Here is a 22,088-nt window from a genome sequence, read left to right on the forward strand (position 1 = left end):
TTATTTAACTTTATTTTTGAATGATGATTCGCTAATTTTGTCTAAATGTTCAGTTGTTAATATATCGGTTAATAATTGGTCTTACCTGTCCAGGATACCAGCTGGTGTGGTTCTCTTGCATCTATTCTCCGTCACCATTTATGATTTTGATCATCCTGCTGGTTTGTTCTGCATTTTTTTAAATTTTGTTGCATTTATTTTTTATTTTTCTCACATTTCTGGAATTATGTGAAACTAGTTAGCTGAAACATGTATATGTATATCTGTTTATATGTTTGTAATTTTCTTTTATAATTTTTGTTGTTGAAATGTTTTTTTGTTGCAACAGACGAAAGAAACAGGTGGCTGTACATATTTGAGGTGCTCGTCTACAAATTCATCGTCTGCTCTTGCTTGCAGCCCATCTGTGCGTTCGTTGTCGCAACTCTCGTCTTCCCACTTGCTGCGTTGGCCATCTGCATTGGTTTCAGCTTTTTTTATTTTATTTTTTCAAAATCTTTTTCTGTCATATTTTATAATTTGAAATCTTTTTCATGATATCCTTACAAAACTTCATTGACACGCACACACACACACACGTACACACCCATGCAGGGGGTATGTTGCGGAGAACAGGGAGGGTGTTGTGGGACTGCCTCATGTACCATCTGGTCATCAAGAAGAGGGGAAGGGTACCCACCAAGGATGCTTTCATTGTCAGGCGAATCGCTGGACCTGGTCTTGCATCCAAGTATTATCTTCAGGTAAGCATTTTAGGAAAAGGGTTTTATGTTGTTGGAAATTGAATGGTTCAAGTAAATTGTCTTTTTAGACAATTCTGCTGGCGACGATGATTTAAATGACATGATTATTGTGCAAGGAGTTTGTTGTTTCACATAGAATCAGTTTACACTAATTGTAATTTTCTTTGCAACAAAACAGGTGAGACCAGAGCAAGCGTTGGCAGCTGTTGAAGCCTGCGTGGAAGCACACGAGTTGAATGTTTGGATGGAGTGCTACAGTGATGTCATCAACCAACCGAAACAAGATTACAAGTCTATCTCTTTTTTCTCGTTTTAGTTGTTGTGTTTTATGTTAATGAGCAAATCCATCCAACAAACACACATCACATCTATCCTGACAGAAAGTTTGTAGAGTTGTGTTTCAAGCCATTTTCGTGTGTACTGATAGAGGATGGTGTATACCAGAGTCTGGTACAGGAGTGCAACGCGCAGCTCAAACTACTCAAGCACACAATTGACAGGTGGTCATTACCTCGTGTTACTTACATGCAGTGTTACTTCATTACTTACTGCCCTTTAATATTCTTCTTGAAAAATTTACTTAACACTGTATTTTAATCGGGCTTGTACATTTTTAAAAATATTTCTATTATTATTATTTACGTGGAATTTATATCGCGCGTGCAATTTTCATCGCTAATAGTCAGAAGCAGAAACTGAACACTGGCTTGAATGCTGACTTGAGATCAAAAATTCGTCTGACGTCCAGGGAGCTTAAGGTTGACACTTTTTTCTTTCAATTTACAAGTTTACATAAATTTTTAATTTACATTCCTCACATATTTTTTGTAAACATCTTCGTTAATAATTTTCAAAAATTAATATTCTCGTTAATAATTCGAAATTATTTTAACCTTATTTATTCGTTGCACACTTAACATTATTCTTTTTTTTCATGGTACTGACAACGTTCTAAGAACTTTTTCTACTGTTTTTTTTTCAAATTCCAATTACTTTTTCTGTGAGTGGGTGATTTGATAAGCAAACATTTCACTATCAACATCATCATCTGTATCGCTATGATCCCCACCATCATTTGCATCATCATCATCACTATCATCATCACCATCATCATCACTGTCATCATCATCATCTAATTCATCATCATCATGACAGGTCGTCATAGCTCAGTCGTCAAAGATGCTGGAATCATTTTATCCCAATCGCATCTTCAGGATCATGAGCAAGACGGAAGCCAGATTCTGGGAAGATAGAAATCTTGATTACAGAGATTGGCAGGGTTAAAGATGGTGATGACGACGATGTGTATGATGAGGATGATGATGGTGATGTTAATGATGATGGTGATAATGATGATGATGATGATGATGATGATGATAACGATGATGCGTTTGATGATGATGGTGATGATGGTAAAGATGAGTGACATGATGTTGATAATGATTAAAATTATATTCGTAATATAATATTAAATAAATATATATGAAAATAAAATTTAAAATGTATATTGTAATGCTTTACAGGCTTGGCCACTCAGCTCTTGACCGAAGTTTTTTCATCTTCATTTCTTATTCCTCTGGAGGAAATAGACACTTGTTTCAAATTGGATGTTAGAAAATTTATATCCATTTTTTAGTCGTACCATTCATTCGTTGTTTGTATGAATGTGATGTCATTTCTTTCGATTTGTTATGAGGTCGACTAACTTTTCGTGAGATCTCCTCCTACCACATAAAATTTGTGTGTTGTGATGCGCAAATCTAAGCCTATTGCCTATTGACATACACTCTCTCTCTCTCTCTCTCTCTCTGTGTGTGTGTGTGTGTGTGTGTGTGTGTGTGTGTGTGTGTGTGTGTGTGTGTGTGTGTGTGTGTGTGTGTGTGGGCTTGTTGTTGAGACCTCTTAGGAATGCTAAGTAGAAAATTGCCGAAAAAATTCACTCAACCAGGTGACTCACTTGAATCTGAGCAAGTATTTGGAGATGTTGAAGTCTTCGGAGTTTCGGGATGACCTAGATGTAGTCAGTGCACTACATACACCAAAAGGTTTATTATTATTATTATTATTATTATTATTATTATTATTATTATTATTATTGTCATAATTTCATTATTGCTTTTTATTATTATTATCAATGTAAATATTTATATAGCGTCTTGTATAAACTAACGCTTTTCTTTTTCATTTTTTTGATCCATCTATTTTTCATTTTATATTTGATAATAAATTAAAAGTAAGATGTTGTTGTACCTCATTCGAGTTGTGTTATATTTATACCGTTTAATGTTTATTACATTATATTTTTGTCTCGTAATTTCTCAATTTATTTATATAAATGTTTAATATTAAAAAAGATACAAAAATGAATTGTGAAAAATATCCAAACCAGGAGATATAGATGTGAGCGCTCCCTACATGAATATAAATCTATTCAGTCCCCTTTCTGATACTTCCATTCATGTTAACGCTGAAAAATTTCATGATCACAGGTTCTCTAGATGTTTTATTCATCCATTTATTCATTCATTCAATCAATCATTTATTCATTCATTCATTCATTCATTCATTCAATCAATCAATCATTTATTCATTCATTTGTTCGTTCATTCACTTATTTGTAGTTTTATTCATTCACTTATTCATTTATTTTTAGTTATATTTATACCGTGCGATGTAAAATCTAAAAAGTAAAGTTAAAAATAACATTTTGATCATCACGAATCTTTCGAACATTCCTCAAAATATTTGTTTCAGGAGAAGAATGAAGGTGAGATGCTTCTGGCCTGGAAGGAGGAGGCGGAGGAGTAACAAAGCCATTTCCACACTGGATACACTGTCACTGCAACACGTTCAGAAACTCTCTCAACCGCTGCCAATTCCACATCCCAGTCTCATCTGTCTCATCATTCACAACAGGTCTGTTTGTTTTCTTTTTTTTGCTCCTTTACATTTAATTTTGTCGTCATTTTGCAGTTTGTATACTTTGTCTGATTTTTGTTTAAAATTTTTCAATTGTTTGTACATTATGTTGTATTAAGTTTTTCTTATTTAACTGGTTGATCATTATGATGATTTGTTTATCAGTCTATTTATTATTTAACTGATTAATTGATTGATCAAAATGGCCAAAATGATTGAAACGATGATACGAACGAGGGTAACAGAGAGGACAGTAGATACAACATAGACATGAACAATCTGGTCTGTCAGAAGATCCTCCAGTACTCCGTTGAGCAGCAACCTTACGTCGACCCATCGTTGATGTCTACCTCCACGACAACTGACAACGAAAGTTGCGAGGCATCCGTCAACATCTTGCAACAACAACAGCAGATGTTGATGCAGCACAATAGATCAACTTTGCAATTGAAACAACAACAAAGTCCTACATCTCTCCACGACATATCGCCAGTTCAATCCAAGCAACAGCAGCAGCAACAACTTCAAAAATTTTCACCGATGAGCTCAACGACATATCAGGCTGTGGTTGATATGCATCAGCAGTCGTCGCGCTCTATGGGTCCAGTTTGTTTGGCCAAGCAGGAGTCCATAACGTCGGACATCACGTTGTCAGAGTACAACAGAGCCTCTCTCACTGATGGTAGCAGAGGTTGCTCCGCTCCCATGGTCAGTTCTTATCATTATCTCTTTATTTAACAATCGGTTTTGTAATTCTAATTTTTAATTGTTTGGTTAGTTGTGTTTTATTAAATTTAATTCATATTTTTTTTATAACTTTGTTGAATCTTTAGATATTTTTTATTACGAAATATTATTAAATAAACAATTTCCTAAACTGTTTTTTTCATTTTGTTGGCTTTATTTTCAAAATTATTTTTCTGTTCAATCATTTTATTTTTTCATTTTTCTTTTTCAGTTGGGGATAAAAAGGAATTAATTTTTTACAGCCTTTTTCACGCAACCTCGGGTTGATAGTTCGAGAAAAAAAGAAAAATAATAATCACGTGATTAATGACGTCACGTCATCGTCATCAGTTCCTTCTTCCACCATGGTTATCGATCTCGTCGACTTTGACGATGATGAAGATGATGATGATGATGATGGTAGTGAGCGGTACAAATTCAAGCTGGATGATTCGCAATCATCTTCCATTCAAATTGTACATAGGAAGAAAATAAATAAATGTAATTATGGCGGACATGATGACGGTGGTGATGAAGAAGATGATGATGAAGATGACGATGATGATGGCGAGAGAGGTTACAGGGAGTCATTGATATGCAGCAGTGTGAATGACGGTAGCAAGCAGGTCATTGATGAAAGTGATAACGACGATGATGAGGACGATGATGCAACTCAATGCTCTATGATCAATCAAAAATACGTTGATTATTTTCAACCAGGAACTTTATAAAATTTATTTTTTCTTCATTTTTTTTGTAATTAGTTTTATTTTATTCTTCATATTTTGACTGCATTTACAAAAGAAATATTTTATTTTATTTTCATTGATGTCATCCAAAATGTTTTATTTTTCACGTTTAATTATTTGAGCATTAAAATTAATTGTAAACACCTTAAAGCTAAATATCATATTTTATCACAAATCACACTACCTTGCCAATTCAATATCATTATAGTTTAGACGATGGATGTAGTTCGTAGTTCCAATACGTTTTACTTCTTTTAGAAACATAGATTCAACAGACGTAATTTGTGTGTGTGTGTGTGTGTGTGTGTGTGTGTGTGTGTGTGTGTGTGTGTGTGTGTGTGTGTGTGTGTGTGTGTGTGTGTGTTTGGCTTTTTCTTAAACAATCTTCATAAAGCTTTAATCACTTTCATAATTTTTTCAATCGAGAAATATTATAATCTTATTCTCGTTCGCTTTGCATTGTGAATAATACGAATATGTGTGATAATAGAGATAAATACGTACAATTATATATATTGACTAAGATTTAGAGACAGAAGTACGTATCACTGATAGGAAAGTTTATTTAGCTCAAGTCAAACAAATGAGATTGTTGTTTTTCCCTTTAAATATTGCTAACTAACTACATATTGTGTTCATCATGCCAATACATTTCAGTCGATACATTTTAATTAAACTTTTGCCGTATTGATTCAATGTCATTTAATAGTCCGTTGTTTGTCCGTTTTAGATTCATGCATCTACATTGTCAGCATAGTATTTACATTTTATTCACTTTTTAATTTTAATTTATAGGTCAAAGCAATGTTTTAAATTTGAAAGCATTATTATTTTAAATAAAATACATAGGACAGTTAATTTTTAACTGTTCTATATAAATTATAACCAACTGCTGATTGTGAACATTACTATCGGTTTTAGAACAATCTTAATGCTGATGTATTACAGTTGCTACAAATACTATGGTAAATTTTATGCGATGATTGTATCTTTTTAAGGCAACGAATTTAAGAACTGCTTAATAATAATAATACTGTGTTTGTGTAACAATACTCGCTTCCATTTCAGACATAAATTTTTCATTAGGCTTATAACATGCAAGATAAATAGTCAATTTTTAAAGTTTGTTTAGTGTTTTAATTGTAGTTTTTACTTAACTTGCTTTCATAGATGTTTTCTTGATTATATTTTTTATTATTTGTTTTTATTTTATCACGCTTGTCTGTGTATTTTTTTTTATGTGTTGAATAATTAATAGAATTCAGTATTATTAAAATTGTTTTAAAATATTTGCTGTAAAAATTCTGTTTCTCGTTTCTAAACTAGCTCTTAGAAGCTTAATTTTTTAGGTTTTTCTTTTAAGTTTGATGGCGAAAAGTTATTTGTGAAAGATGTTTGTTTATGATCATGACAAATTATTTGAAAAAATATTTACAAATAAATTTATTTTATTTACTAGAAAGTTACTTACATAACAGTTGGTTATAATGTTGTTATAATTTTGGCTGTGTTGTCCAAAATAGTTATGTTATCACGCATAATCTCATTTTTAAATGTAACTCTATGACGTCTTTTATTATTCTTAATTGCTACAAATTTAATTATTTATTGACCTTTGTGTGTTATTATCATTAACTATTAGCTATTTATGTATTAATTAATTTGTTATTTTTATCATTATATCATTGTTTGGTTGTAATTATTTTTTTGTCTTGTTAATAAAACAGCAATTAAATTTGAATTAGTCGTTTCTTCTTTTGAGTTGTTGCATAATTATGTCGATTTGTTACGTGAGCCTCATGAATTTTTCAAAATATTTTCTGTCATAAATCGTTTTGCGTACTAAGGCAAATATTCTTGAATTTTATTGAAAAGAAAGTCATTTAAACAAGTGTTAAGGGAACACTTCGAATTAACACGAACAAGCGTTACACTCAACTTAGACAGCAGAACTCATGAATGGGTTGTTTCACGATTCTGTGATTGCAATGGAGAGCAAGTATATGTATTGAAAAAGACTGGAACATTAATTTTTTCAATGGTGACTCTGGGTCACAGATGGCGAGTACTACAATAAAAATTACAAAATAATCTACATTTTGAATCGTCGCTTAATAAAGGTTTCTTCGCTTTACAAGCTTAAATTAGAAGAAAGAGCGGTTTTGATGCTTTGGTAATTTTCTATTGAAGGATTGGATTGGTATTGTAAGTATATGCGGTATTCTAACTATATGATGTGACTATACTCATTTATATAGAACACTTATATGGGTGTATAATTAAAATTTGAGTTAGAGTTTACCAATCCTTACCGTAAGAAAGTTAAACATATTAAAGGGCTTATCCGTAGGGCATATCCATGTTATGAACTATAGATGAGCCTTCATGTTTAATAAATTAAAATATTAGTGGGTTGAACCATTTATTGCCTAATGGTTTCATAGTCTCACGGTCTCATGGTCTCACGGTCTCATGGTCTCACGGTCTCATGGTCTCACGGTCTCACGGTCTCATGGTCTCACGGTCTCACGGTCTCAATGTTTTACACACGATCAGCAATTCAGCCAACTCAGCTCTAGAGTTGGTAAATAACATTTATTTTGAAAGTTCTTGTGTAGGTAAATGAACTTTTTTGTTTAGTCCTTAATTTAAGAATATCCTAAATTTATTTGTTAAAAATTAAAATTGAATGACGAAAATCTTAGATTAGAGTGTGTAACTTAAAATTGTTTGTTAATGAGGTTATTTTAATTAATTTATAAGACAATTAAGTTTAGTTTAGAATTTTTTCTGTTGAGAAAGAAAATGAAGTTAGGTGATCTTCAAATCCTAACATTTATTTTTTTACTTCAAATATATGTGGAGATTGTTCTCTCAAATAATCGACGAAGGCGTGAATTGATGTGCCATATGACGGATAAGCTCGAAGTTAACTGTTCAAATAAACAGCCTATGTTGAATGACATTTTGAGGCACCTTCCAAAAAATTTGACAAGTCTTGATATTAGAAACAATTTGTTGTCTGATTTGAATATTGATGATTTCAAGAGTTTGTTACTGCTAAATGTCAGCTTCAATGTCATCAATGTCTTAAAACCTCAAACGTTTTATCATAATGAACATTTATCACAATTGGATTTGAGCTACAACAACATCGATCTATTTGTGTCAACAAGTTTATTCGGTGAGAATAACCATTTACAAGTTTTGAATTTAAAGCAGAACAACATTTCCATTTTGAATATCTTCAATTTAAAATACTTACAAGAATTAGATGCTTCCCAAAACCAATTGAAAGTGGTTAACTTTTCTGAGCATAATTGTAGAAGTATAAGGAAGTTATATTTACAGAATAATGTGCTAGATAAATTATCTTTCTTGGTAAACTATTCTTACATTGATGCTTTTTTTGAAGTCATAAATCTTCGACATAATCAAATCAAAGATTTAAATTTCTTAACAGATGTCAGGCTTAACAACTTAAAAGAACTTTATCTTAATCACAATAAATTAAAAGTAATTGAAAGTATTCATTTCAGAAATGTACCTAATTTAAAAATTCTTGACATAAGCTCTAATGACATTATTGGCTTAAATGATTTCACATTCCATAACTTGGTAAATTTAGAAGATTTGTATTTGAATAATTTTTCAAATTTAGAAAGAATTGAAAGCAAATCTTTATCAGGCTTGCATAGCTTAATATCACTGAGTTTAAAAGCAAATGAAAAATTAACAGAAATTCCAAATTTCTTTTTTAAAAATTTATCAAGTTTGAATAAACTTGACTTAAGTTACAACAGCTTTAAATCTTTGGGTTCACATGTTTTTGATGATTTGAAAAATTTAACAAAAATCGATTTAACAAAAAACAAATGGAGATGTGATTGTACTATAATGGTTTTAAGGCTGAAACTTGGAAAAATGTTCAAGGCTTTAGAACATCCAGAAAATTTATTGTGCCATTCCCCAGAGAATTTATATGGATATCCTTTGATGGCATTTCCTCTCAATCATACTTGTGGAGAAAATATGTTGTACATTTCACAAGTGTTTTCACTTTTTGAAAGTTTCAATGCCACTGCAAAACTGAATTCTGATGTGATGTTCAAGTGTGGTAATTATTCAGAACGTGAAAATGTCAGCTGCATTTGGACTAGGACAAAAGGGCTTGTGGTTGAAACATTTTCCATAAAAAATAAGAGTGAAAAGTTTTCAGTCTTGAAAAATTGTAGCTTACAGTTGAAGAATATAAATTCTCATGATGTCGGTGTTTATAAATGTTTCAGTCTGGATGGTGACCAAAATGACAATGTGTCCGTTCCCATAATTGGATTAAAATTAGATTATGACATACTCAGCTCAACAGAGATAGAAAGTTTAATCTGTGGTTTTATCACAGCAGCTGCATTTTTAATTTTAGCCATCATATTTGGATTGTTTAGAATGTGTTGCATATCTTGCAGCAAAAAAGAAAAGTTAACTAAATCGAATGTGAAGGAGGTACTGATATCTTTAACATCTTCATTCAACGTTGATAAAATATCTGAATACAAAACTACTCAAATGGAAAAATTCACTGCTTTCCGATCAGCCACTGCCGAACAACTTTCTGCATTCAAAAATTCCAGAGTAAACAAACTGAGGACATACAAGCAAGCGACTGTGAATGGGGTGTTGAAATGTCTTGACCAGATGAGGATTCATTATTTAAACCAAAGTAACAAAATAAAAGACAACTACCAAATGCAAGTGAAGAGGTTAAGAGAAACTTATACCACCCAAAAGATGAAATTTAATGATCAAAAATCCACTCAGTTGAAGAAGATTAAGAAGAATTATCATAATCGGGCTTTGAAAATCAGAGATTATGGATCCCAGCAGGTAATCATTAATTGTTATTCATATTTTTTTTAGACGTTCATTGAGGCCAGATGCTACAGTCAAATGGTTTTTAATGCATTGTCTATTGCAGACTTGCTACTAATTTCTCAATTAAATTAATGAAAGGCCAATGTTACTGCATTGTTTTCTTTTATGATAGTTTCAATTCTCCGTTCAAGTGTTGTAAGTTATTCAAGATGTTACAATCATGTTAACATAAGTTGCTGATTTAATATTGAATATAGCTTGCAAAGTTGAGAGAGCAGTACAAGACACAGCAGCAGAATCTGTTGAAGTTGCTTGAACTTCTTGAAGTTGGAAACTGTGTGCATGTTATTGAAGAGGACTGCACCATAACTGAATCAGTAATATTTGATCCAAATGCTCTCACATACCCAGAAGAACAAGACTCACCTCCATTTACTGATCAAACTGAAGTGGACTCTTTAAATGGTCATAATTTTCACAGATTTAATTATTTTCAAAGTTCTTTGTTACAATAAAACCTAATTGAAAATTCACACATTGTTTATATCATATAAATCAGAAGTTTTGATAAACGCGTTGTTTTAGCCAATAATGCTTTTTATAATTTCGTAATCGTGTTTACCGTTTCAGTCTTATTTATTTTAACAGCGAGCAATGAAAATTTGGATAAAGGTGAACATTCTGGTGGGAGAGGCAATGCAAACAACAACAATTGTGAAGATGATGATGACGACGAAGACGGCGCTAGTATCAAACTATTGCAATACGATGACGAACTCGAGATGTTTGTGATACCAAAAAATGTTTTTGATGAGATATGTCAATCCAGTCGTCGTTCAAACCGCTCCTCCATTGGCAGCAACTCATTTGATGCGTCAAAATCATCCAAACGATCCAACGTCCAGGTTGTAACAGCTGTTGTGGAAAGGCCAAAATTATAAAGATTCCATCATTTTACATGGCTATAAAGTTTTTCTTGGATATGTTACAACAGTAATTATTTTCTATTAATCGTGACTAATGCTCATGAGTTTGTTCATCGTCATATTTTACGCTGAGTATTTAATCTACATTTTTAATGTAATTTCGTATTCAAGAATGCCTTAAATGCGGTAACGTGGAAATGGCGTGTTAAAATATGAAACTGGTTGGTAATGGGAATGTTTGAAGATAGAGGAAAGCAAGTAGATTGTGAGTTGAAGTGGTTATTGGTTTGGCGCTGTTTCATTCTTATAATGGTAATCGAGTTAGGGTACAGGAAAGGAACAGAAAAAAAAAATTTCAAATTTAAATTATTTACTATAGAGATTGAAGAACATTAGAAACGAGTAGGAGCTTATCTTTCTTACTTGGGATCCACTTTTTAACGTGGTTGGCCAGAAAAGCGGGACACAGGTTCTTGTTACCTTGCCTAAATACACTAATCATCACCTCTAATTATCTCAATTATAATTTATTATTTTTAGTTCCTCAACAGATAATAAAGACAAATTTATTTCAATTGAATTGTTAAGACTTTGGTGTTGTTTGTTAATTGAAATCATAAACATTCCTTGTTTTTATTCCTAATGATGTATACCAGTACACATAAACCCACGCCTACACATACACACACCTGCTACACACAAGCCATACACATACACACATATATGCATACAATTACAAAAATTATTTTTCAACATTCTTTAACCAGTGTGCTTAATCAGATTATTTTTTAAGTAAAACCTATTTTCTTATTCAAGATTAATCTTCGTATTATAATTTTTTGTAAAATTGAGGTTTTAACATTTTTTAAAAACATTTTGTGTCATATTTGACATTTATTTATATTAATAATACTAACATAGTTGAATTTACGATATTTGAAAAGTATGTCTTGTGGTTTAAAATCAAATTGAATTAATAATTTTCAAAATATCATCTGCCGTCAGTTGATCCTCATTTACACCGTCAATGTAATAATTATCACAATTGTAGTCGTCATGACGTGTTCTATCATTATCTTGTTCAGTGCCTCTGATTGAAATTAAACATTGTGTGTCACTCAACTAACTGAAAGACAGTAGCGTTGTATTCACGCCACAGAACAAAATAAAAGAATTAAATGAAATTCTGTAAACTTCTGGTATATTGTAAAACATCTATGTTAGCATCTCACATTTCTGAGTGAGGACTCCTACATTCAAGATCATCATCCAGTTTTGAACTGTCAGGCATTTGCTGGTAAAGAGAAAAAAAAATCAATATATTAAAAATAACTATTTGTATTCAAAAATAAAATGCTAAATTAAAATTATTGTCGTTATTATTATCAAAGGCAATCAGCCTACTGACCTGAATATACTCCGTTATAAAGTTATTATTCAGCAATTCCGATGTTGTCAGCCTGTCTTTAGGGTCATATAACATCATTCTGGGGTATCAGTTGAATGAATATTTCTCAGAAGAATAAAATGTTAGATAAAAGAATTTTTAATGAGTTGATGATACAATTAATTTTAATTTAAAAAGGAGATACTTTTTAAAAAGGCAGTGAAGATTTGGTGTAACAGACGTGGAACACATTGTGATGTGCTGATTAAAGGCATCAGCATGATCTTTAAAGTATATAATCTCTTGTTTGTTCTTAAATAATTTCTTCAAGGAACATAATTCATATAATATGCACCCTAAGGCCCTGTGCAAACAAATCAATAGTGATGTCAACTATTGATAAGGCAATCAGTTTTAGGAATAGTTAAAAGTTTGTCCTGAATTTGGAATAACTACCATGAAGATGACGTGTCAAAGTTGCATTGCATATGATCCTCCCCTCCACACAATAGTTCTGGACTTTGATAAATTTCTCTGTAGTTATTTACATTTTCTTCACCTTCGTCATCAGAATCACCGCAAGTGCTGCTTGTGTAATCTGAACCGTCAACCATTGTTACATTTTTATCGAATACATGTCTGCAAATGAAAACATTCCATGAATTTAAACGAGATCAAAAATGTTATATTTTTCAAGACCAAACTAACACAAAATAAAACTTTTCATAATGCAATATCAATCTATTTGAGATATATAAAAACTTGCAGAGACAAAGAATTTTAGGTATAGATATGACATAAAAAAAATATGCACAAAATAAAAAATTATGATTACATAAAGATGAGTTCTTTTATAGACAGCCTTGCTCTGTTATACTTGAAAAATATTCTCCTGAAAATTAATGAAGTTAACTTAAATTTTTATAAAAAAAAAATTGAAAAAAGAGCTTACCTTGGATTGACGAATCTCATGTTAAAGCCCCTTCAAAAAAGAACACTTTCACAATTATGTAATATAATAATATAACAATTTTTGTAAATGGAATGACGAAAAACTAGTCAAAATTATAGAAAAAATGCTGACTTTTTGTCTAAATGATTAATTGCAAGAGCAATTTGGCAAAACCAATCTATTATCTCTGATTCATGTAAGATATCCTCGTACAGCACAACTCTGCCAATCAAATCTTTGAGACTCCCACCCTAGTCATTCATTTTGTTTTTATTCAATCACTAGTAAGATTTAACAGTAAAGAAAATTGTTTAATTAAATAGTATTGGGTAAAAATATAATTTAGTAAACGTATAAAACACATAAAAAACTTTATTTTGATAGTGCAGTAATAGTAATACATGAATATTTGTAATAATTATAATTTATAAATAGGAAAAGATGAATGAATGACAAATGGCATGAATAATAAAACTAATATATTTTCAGGGAGGGAGTTAGATCATGTTTTGACAAAACAATTTAATAAATATATTTAAATAATAAATAATAATAATAGAAAAAATTATATTAATAATACCTCACAGTATTGAAAAACAAGATATAAAGTATCTCCAGCTGTAAAAAAGGATTCTACATTAGCAATACATTTGTGAGAGCAACTCAAACTAAGATTATTAATTTGCAGCAGTCTGTTTCTATCAAAATTTTTAGTGTCAAACAGATATTTTAGAATCAATTTTCTGAAAAATAAATGTTGGTAATCAGTTATTATTTTTGAATGAAATGAGTTAAAATCTAAAAAATGCCAAGTAGATAAAATATTTGTCATGAGATAAGATTAAGAATAAATAAAATAAAAACAGTAGGTGGTAGGTGACAGTTTTTTTGTTGATGACATGAAAGAATGGATAGAATTAGTGATAATTTCAATAATTCAAAAATATTTTAAATTAAAAAAGTTTAAAAATATTAAAATTATTGGCGGAGCCTTAATTTGTTGAGAAAAAATACAAAAAAATACTAAAAAAATTGGAACTAAAATAAAAGTTACAGTTTTTTAGATTTATCTTTCACTAATAAAGCTGATAGACCAAGTTTAGAAAAAATGGAAAAATCGAGGCAACTTTTGATAGACATTATCGATTATTTCAATTACTTAATTAATCACTAATTTAATATAAAATTATAAACTTTCAAATACTTTATTTGACGTATGGCAACTCAGATACGCAAATGTTTAAAAGTGAAATCAGCGTACATTTCAAGCAAGCATTCCAGCCATCGATTTCAGCACAAGGGGAGGCCTATTTACCAGCATACAACACCTTCTTATGGGTTGAAGCAGGGATATGCAAAGAACCTCAATTTTTTCAACTTTTTATTATTTTCAGTAAAATCTCCCCTTGCTCCAAACCACATAACTAGAATAATAGGACTAATCGATCAATTCGATCTATCGGTCGGGCTATTAGTCGTGCTTGGATTGTTGGCTTACGAAATTGCATGGATTTTAACGAGCAAGCTAAATGAAATATTTACTTGATTTAATATGCTTAAAACATTGTAGTAATTCTATTTAATTTTAATAACGATTAATAGAATTATGTATTATTAAATTATTTTTGTTAATTTGAATATAAAAATTGCTTTTTGTCCGGTGAAATCCGGTGGCTTACTGAAGCCGAAGGTTGGTTTAGTAGGATTGAACTATAGTCACCCTTTTTTTTACACTATTCGATCATGTTAAAAATTGGTTTGCTTATGAAATAAACGGCCTAAATAAATCAAAATTGTTATTTGAACAACTATCTTCATTATATTCAATGAATATTTTACATTCTGCTGGTGCTCATAAACTGGCTGCTGAAATCATAGGTTGGCTTACAGCAGTGGCTTACAGGGTTTTATAGAACTCTTACGATAGCACTTTTTTGTACATATAATGCTTTAAATAAATCAATATATTCATATCACAATTATTTTTGTCAGTATAAATATAGAAATTGCTTTTGTCAGGTGAAAAACAGTGGCTTACTGAAGCCGTAGGTTGGCTTAATCGGATTTTTTCTCATGTCAACAATACTATGAGATAAATCAATCAAACAATCAAACAGTCAGTCGGTCGGTCGGTCAGTCAGTCAGTCAGCCAGCCAGCCAGTCAGTCAGTCTGTCAGTCAATCAATCAACCAACCGATCAATCAACCGATCAATCAATCAACTAAATTGAATGAACCAAATAAACAAAAATAAAAATAAAAAAAATTTGCAAGGCCTGTTCAAACTCAAACAAACAGTTAACCGTACAGATCTACAAACAATATCGAGATTTTAGTAAAGAAAGAAAAACACAGTAGTTGTTTTTATTTGAATTCATTCAAAAATGAAAAGTGACGGTTAATTAAAATTTTAAAATGTCAATTTTTTTTTTTAAATTCGTATTTTAAATAAACATATATAACAAAATATCGACCGATAAAAATAATTATTATCCATTATTATCATACACACTCCTTAGAAGTTCTCGGAGGATAATAAACCACGTAACATGAACAATTAGTAAGAACAGTTCACAACATATCATAATGACTAAATCAACATACTAAACAGAAATAATTTATACATGCATATATACAAAGTAAATCAAGAAATATCCAAAAATTATATAACCAATTTTAAAAAAAACTAGAAACCAGTCAACATTTAATGAATAAATAAATAGACATTATTAAAAAGATTGTTCAAAAAGGTACAATTTAAGGCGACGACGAGAATGAAATGTAGTTTGTTTTGTTGGTGTGGTGTTGTGAAGCGAAAACAAACACATCACACAAAACTAGTAAGAAGTCGCAAGAATAAGTCAGTCACTTAACCTATAATAAAATTACTCTCAGGGCGCTAGCTTACTTATAAACATTGACTCAACTCACTTACCTACAAATTTGTATTTCTCGTTTTAGATGTTTCAAGTATTTTATTTAACATATTTTAGCGTTTTTATTTATCTTGAAGCTTATTAACTAATGTTAAGCCCTAGCCTACCTACAATTGTTTAACTCATCTCAGTCCCTAACTTACCTATGAATTAAATTAAAGCCCGGTTCAAGATAAAGAAAATATAAAGTTGAAGAGAAACATAGCAACAACGACACCGAATGAATAGATGTTGTGTATGTATGTGTTGTATTGATGTGTGTGTGTATGTAAATGTGCGGGCGCGCACTCTCCAGAAACTTCACTCACTACCGACGAACCTCCATTGCACCGACCATCATCTGACACGCATCGATGGAATGAATTTGACCGGATACTAAAAAATAAATTGAAAAAAAATTCACTAAAATAAAAAAGCAATTGGAAAAAATAGGCAACTTATCTTTTTGAGATAACAGTCAATCTTTGTTCAAATTCGATTACTTTCAAAGGTACAATGAGACAAAAACAAATTTACCTTTAACATTATCTTCGATTTGTCATCGGAACGATCATCATGAGACCACCATCTGAAACGTGCTGATGCCCACCACAGCCCACCTCTCATCATTCTGTAGACATTTTTTTAATAGCGTATTAGTAAATCAAGGAACAAAGGAACGATCGAATGAATGATTAACTGAATGATTGAATAATTGGTTGAATGAATGAGTGAATGAATGAATGAATTAATAAATCAATGATTCAATTAATGAATAGAATGAATTAACGAATCAATTAATAGAAGAATAATTTAAAAGGTTGAGTGATAAAATGAACGAATGAGAAAAATAAAAAACGAAACTAAACCTTACTTCAAAAATCGTCGTCACTGTACTTTCCATTGCACCGACCACCACCATCTGGTCGGCACACAAAATACCATCCGAACTTCAGAGTGTCAGTCGAACAGCCAACGAGCTGATTCTTCCTACACCACCATCATCATATGTAAATCATCATGAGACAACCATCTAAAACGTGCTGACTCTCGCCACTGCCCACTTCTCATCATTCTGTAAACAAAATTTTTTTATTTGCGTAGTAGTAAATGAATGTTAGAATCTTAGAAGCAAAAAAATTTAAATTCTAAAATGAAAATAATGTCAAACAAATAAAATTTTAAAATAATAAAGTGAGTAAAATGTAAAAAAACTTACTGTTGTCCATTCGACAAAGGCAGAATGTTGAATGCGGTCCGGTTCCTACGTTGTCCTCCAAAACTGGTGCCAATCCTCCTCGAGATTGTTGTTGAAACACAGCCCGTGTTGATGGAGAAAGATAGAGAAAGAGTAGATTCTCATCAGAAAGCTTAGCGGTGCCTGCATCTCAAATTGCTTAATAAAAATAATCCTATCTACCTATTCAATTACCTTAATTAATCTATATTAAATTGTTAATGGTACGATAGTCAAAAGTCCCTCCTTCCTCCTTGCACAGAGGTTCACCGATAGCCAGGGCACTGGATAGAAAACCATTGCCGTACGGATAGTAGACTATTGCCGTGCGGATAGTAAACCATTTGCCGTCCGGAAGCCGTGCGGGTAGTAGACTATGGCCGTGCCGCATGGTAAATCATTACCGTGCAGATAGTAAACCATTGCCGTCCGGATAGTAAACCATTGCCGGTACACCACTGGCCACCAAGGCTTACCTCTGACAACAGACTTCGAAATTCAGAGTCTATCGGCTATCGTACCCTTAACTTACCTATTCATTACAATTAAGCCCTAGCTTACCTAAAATTACAATAAAACTCAAGAGCCCAATTCATTTGCCAATCGGCACCCACCCCACCACCTACGTAATGCCTTGGGCTCCAACTTAGTAATAATATAAAACTTAAACCCTAAATCTATTAATGAGTGTGTGTTACAACATAGCCTTAACTTACCTATTCATTACATTATGGCCCTAGCTTACCTAAAATTACAAAACTCAAGAGCCCAATTCATTGGCCTTTCGGCACCCACCCCACCACCTACGTAATGCCTTGGGCTCCAACCTAATAATAATAATGTAAAACTTAATAACTAACTTACCTCTCAATACACTTACAGCGTTTATTTAATTTAAATTACAAGATTGTTCCTAGAATTAAATTATTGCTTTTAACTACCTATGAAATTAAATTACTCTCAACCTTAGTAATAATAAATTAGAATGTGTAATGAAAATAAAATAACGCTCAAATACTAATATGTGTTTATGTATGTATTTGTGTGTGTGTGTATAATACGCTGATGCGTGTAATGTGGGTGCGAGAAAAAATAGAAGAGATAAACTTACGCTGCCTACCTATTCAACTACATTAGTGTTGGATGCTTCCTATCTATCCTACCTACAATTAAAATTATGCCTATCAAACCTACCTATATAGCTACTTAATGTAATTGTGTGTATGTGCGTGTGCGTGTGAGCATTCTTACTTAATGTTAAATTACAGAGAAAAACAGAGAAAAAAGAATAAAACGTATCCCAGCCAGGCGTATCTTCTTTGCCACTGAATGAACGAACGTAGCCTGACATCTTCCACGATGAATTCCTTTGGAAGCTTCAACCTGAATAAAATGGATGAAATGGAAAAATCTTATTTATTTGACTAATTTAAATGAAAATAGAAAAACGAGCCGCGGTGAAACCCGCCGGAAAAGCAAGCCAACTGGCAAAAAAAAGAACCGCAAAGAAACCGTAAAACGTACCCAGCAGGGCGTGCATTCTTTGCCACCGAATGAACGAACGTAGCGTGACATCACAACCTTTCTGATCGTCCAAGATGAACTCCTCTGGAAGCTTCAACCTGGATAAATAAACCTGAAAAACCTAAATGAATGGAAAAATTTTATTTATTCAATTTAAATGAAAATAACCGCAAAGAAACCGACCGGTCGGTCGGCAAAGAAAAGAGAAAAGAGGAGCAAAGAAAGGTATCTATATAGGATTTATGCTCTATATAACTCTATATAACCCTATATAACCCTATATAACCCTAACCCTCTATATAACCCTATATAACCCTAACCCTCTATATAACCCTATATAACCCTAACCCTCTACATAACCCTAACCCTATATAACCCTAACCCTCTATATAACCCTATATAACCCTAACCCTCTATATAACCCTATATAATCCTAACCCTCTATATAAACCTAACCCTATATAACCCTAACCCTCTATATAACCCTATATAACCCTAACCCTCTATATAACCCTATATAACCCTATAAGAACCTACCTAAAATTAAAAAAATACCACCTACAAACATTCAAACCACCTACAAACATTCAAACTCTATATAACTATATATAATAAAATAAATAAAAAAAAAATTTTTTTTAATAAAATAAATGAGATCAGACTGCTTCAAGCGAGGCAGAATGCTGATTTGATTTTCATGGTGTCTCAGCTCCTCTATTTATACTCGTTTCAACCGTACATTCTCATCATTTCAATCATTCGCATCAGTAAAAAACTTGTTTAATGTATGTACTGCACTATTACTAACCGTACTAAATTGAAGTCATCACCGTACTAAATTGAAGTCATCGAACGAACGCCTTCGAAACTTTCTGGTTGGCTGGTTGAATCTGCTATATTGCTTTTCATATAAACATATAATCTAATATAATATAATATAATTATTTGTATACATGGATTCCAGTCACTTTATATATATATATATATATAATAAAAATTCATTATAAAAGCAACAGTAATCAGTGCTATATATGTAAGCACGCAGTTCAAATTTTTCTAGGAGAATTCAAAATTGTTTGAGACCATACCTTGCTTAACATCCAATTCCAAGCCAAGCCAAGCTAAGCCAATATGCATAAATTCATTATAAAAAAACAACAGTAGCCATTACTATATATGTACGTACGCAGTTCAAATTTTTCTGGGAGAATTCAAAATAGTTTGAGACCACACCTTGCTTAACATCCGATTCTAAGCCGAGCCAAGCCGAGCTGAGCCAATATGCATAGATTTATAAGCGCTTTTATGTTAAAATTTTGCTCGCTATATTTATATATTTTATAAATTCATTATAAAAACAACAGTAATCATTGTTATATATGTACGCACGCAGTTCAAATTTTTCGGAGAGAATTCAAAATAGTTTAAGACCACACCTTGTTTAACATCCGATTCCAAGCCCAGCCAAGCCAAGCTGAGCCAATATGCATAGATTTATAAGCGCTTTTATATTAAAATTTTGCTCGCTTTTTAAACGAATATCCCAATATAACAAATTCTCCATCCTATTTTAACTTTCTTAGATGCTTTTTAATCAGTCAGGTCACAAAAATCATTATCGATATCGCAATGAAATCAATTTTAAATTTTTTTAAATTATTGATAAAATTTTTAAATTGTTGATAAAAATAACTAGTATATATAGTGTAGTAAAACGTTTAAAATTTTCTGAGAGAATTCAAAATAATTTAAGACTACACCATAACACAATTTGAATGTGTAAATACAACATTATAAATGTATTATAACTACGTGTATATATCTATCTATTTCTTTATTTAGTTCTGCCTGTGTATATTTTGTCAAATTTATTTGATAGGAATTGAATAAAACCTTTATACCGGCTGATTAACTACCATGCAGTAAAATAACTACTATTGACAACATTTCCTCCAACGATTTCGCAACGAATTGCCCATACCATATAATTAAAATAAACTCTTTCAATCAATGTTTAAATTTTTATATTGTCATTTATTCTTTCGTTTTTGTTTCTGTACTAATTTTCGTGTCAGATACAATAATTTAGTTTTTAAGTAAATTTTCATTTTCGTAGCTATACACAAACATGCCTACCTGTTGCATTAAAAATTGCATTAATAATAAATAGAAATGAGAAAATTTCCGATGCATCTTTTCACAGGTTTATTTTCAAATTAACTTCACACTAAAATAAATGTAACAATATCCCTATACTCATTGAATAGAACTATTTTGTTTTACAATTACATATATTTTATTTTATAGACTATTATAATTTATAATGCTATCATGGATTACCATTTTATTATTAAAAGCAATACTTAAGAAATGCACAAGTTTCTGTAACAGTTTATAAAATTTCAGATTTCCTCAAAATGTAAAAATGCAAAACGATTGGATTAAGTGCATCAGACAGGAAATAAATGATTTCAAATGGCTTCCATCAAAAAATGCAAGAATATGCAGTGATCATTTCTGTAATAAAGATTATAAGGGTTATGATGGAGAAAGGAAGGTAATGCTGAAGAAAGCATTCCCATGTTTTCAAGTTAGTTATATTTATATGTCATCAGTTACACAAGGAAGCAATTCACATCATCATTGTACATTGCAACATTCTTATCTATACAAAAAATATAAAATGCATTCAACAATATTCCATGTATTTTATTAAAACTTAGAAAGGGCATAATGACATTGTGAATAATAAACCCTGCTTAGGACTGGGATCATCATCATCATACCAATCACCATTACAAGTAGAGTCAATTTTATATTAATGCTTAACAAGTTAACTAAATTGGCATAATCAAGTTTTTATATGAAATACACATCAAGTATTTAATCATTAAATTTTAATGTAACAAATAAATTAACAGAAAAATTTCTGGAAAAGTTTAAAAAAATTAGAACATATGACTCTGATGAAAAATTATTCGCGTTGACACTGCATTTGTATGGGCATAAAGCATATGATTATCTTTGGACATATGGCTTACATCTTCCTCACACTAGGACATTAAGAAAGTAATCTTGTCATACCTGTTCAATAATTTTAATAAGATTGTTTCAAATAACTATTCTCAATGTCATTTTA

General features: G+C 31.4%; 3 protein-coding genes across 3 annotated transcripts in view; 2 read left to right on the plus strand and 1 right to left on the minus strand.

Moving 5' to 3' along the window:
• Positions 1 to 4,400, plus strand: part of HELRODRAFT_168417 (hypothetical protein) — a gene marked incomplete at both ends in the record, with an annotated part of 9,915 nt that extends 5,515 nt beyond the window's left edge. The window contains 12 exons of the mRNA XM_009014279.1: positions 54 to 161; positions 329 to 463; positions 595 to 743; positions 922 to 1,034; positions 1,124 to 1,243; positions 1,426 to 1,501; positions 1,899 to 2,022; positions 2,267 to 2,352; positions 2,692 to 2,788; positions 3,133 to 3,232; positions 3,498 to 3,659; positions 3,908 to 4,400. Coding sequence (XP_009012527.1) covers positions 54 to 161; positions 329 to 463; positions 595 to 743; positions 922 to 1,034; positions 1,124 to 1,243; positions 1,426 to 1,501; positions 1,899 to 2,022; positions 2,267 to 2,352; positions 2,692 to 2,788; positions 3,133 to 3,232; positions 3,498 to 3,659; positions 3,908 to 4,400 — 1,763 coding nt within the window. The remainder of the gene's footprint in view (positions 1 to 53; positions 162 to 328; positions 464 to 594; positions 744 to 921; positions 1,035 to 1,123; positions 1,244 to 1,425; positions 1,502 to 1,898; positions 2,023 to 2,266; positions 2,353 to 2,691; positions 2,789 to 3,132; positions 3,233 to 3,497; positions 3,660 to 3,907) is intronic.
• Positions 4,401 to 8,548: 4,148 nt separating this feature from the next.
• HELRODRAFT_144453 (hypothetical protein) lies at positions 8,549 to 9,031 on the plus strand (the record flags this gene model as incomplete). Its single annotated transcript, XM_009014280.1, has 2 exons — positions 8,549 to 8,772; positions 8,851 to 9,031. Coding segments are annotated over 2 exons (405 nt in total), but the record flags the coding sequence as incomplete, so codon positions are not given.
• Positions 9,032 to 11,898: 2,867 nt separating this feature from the next.
• HELRODRAFT_168419 (hypothetical protein) lies at positions 11,899 to 14,696 on the minus strand (the record flags this gene model as incomplete). The annotated part of the gene is made up of 8 exons (XM_009014281.1): positions 11,899 to 12,025; positions 12,168 to 12,229; positions 12,344 to 12,422; positions 12,528 to 12,686; positions 12,779 to 12,961; positions 13,407 to 13,525; positions 13,855 to 14,017; positions 14,638 to 14,696. 8 exons carry the CDS (start codon positions 14,694 to 14,696, stop codon positions 11,899 to 11,901), a joined length of 951 nt encoding a protein of 316 aa, XP_009012529.1.
• Between the last annotated feature and the right edge of the window lie 7,392 nt (positions 14,697 to 22,088).

Source organism: Helobdella robusta (assembly GCF_000326865.2).
Source record: "Helobdella robusta unplaced genomic scaffold HELROscaffold_13, whole genome shotgun sequence".
Taxonomy (NCBI): domain Eukaryota; kingdom Metazoa; phylum Annelida; class Clitellata; order Rhynchobdellida; family Glossiphoniidae; genus Helobdella; species Helobdella robusta.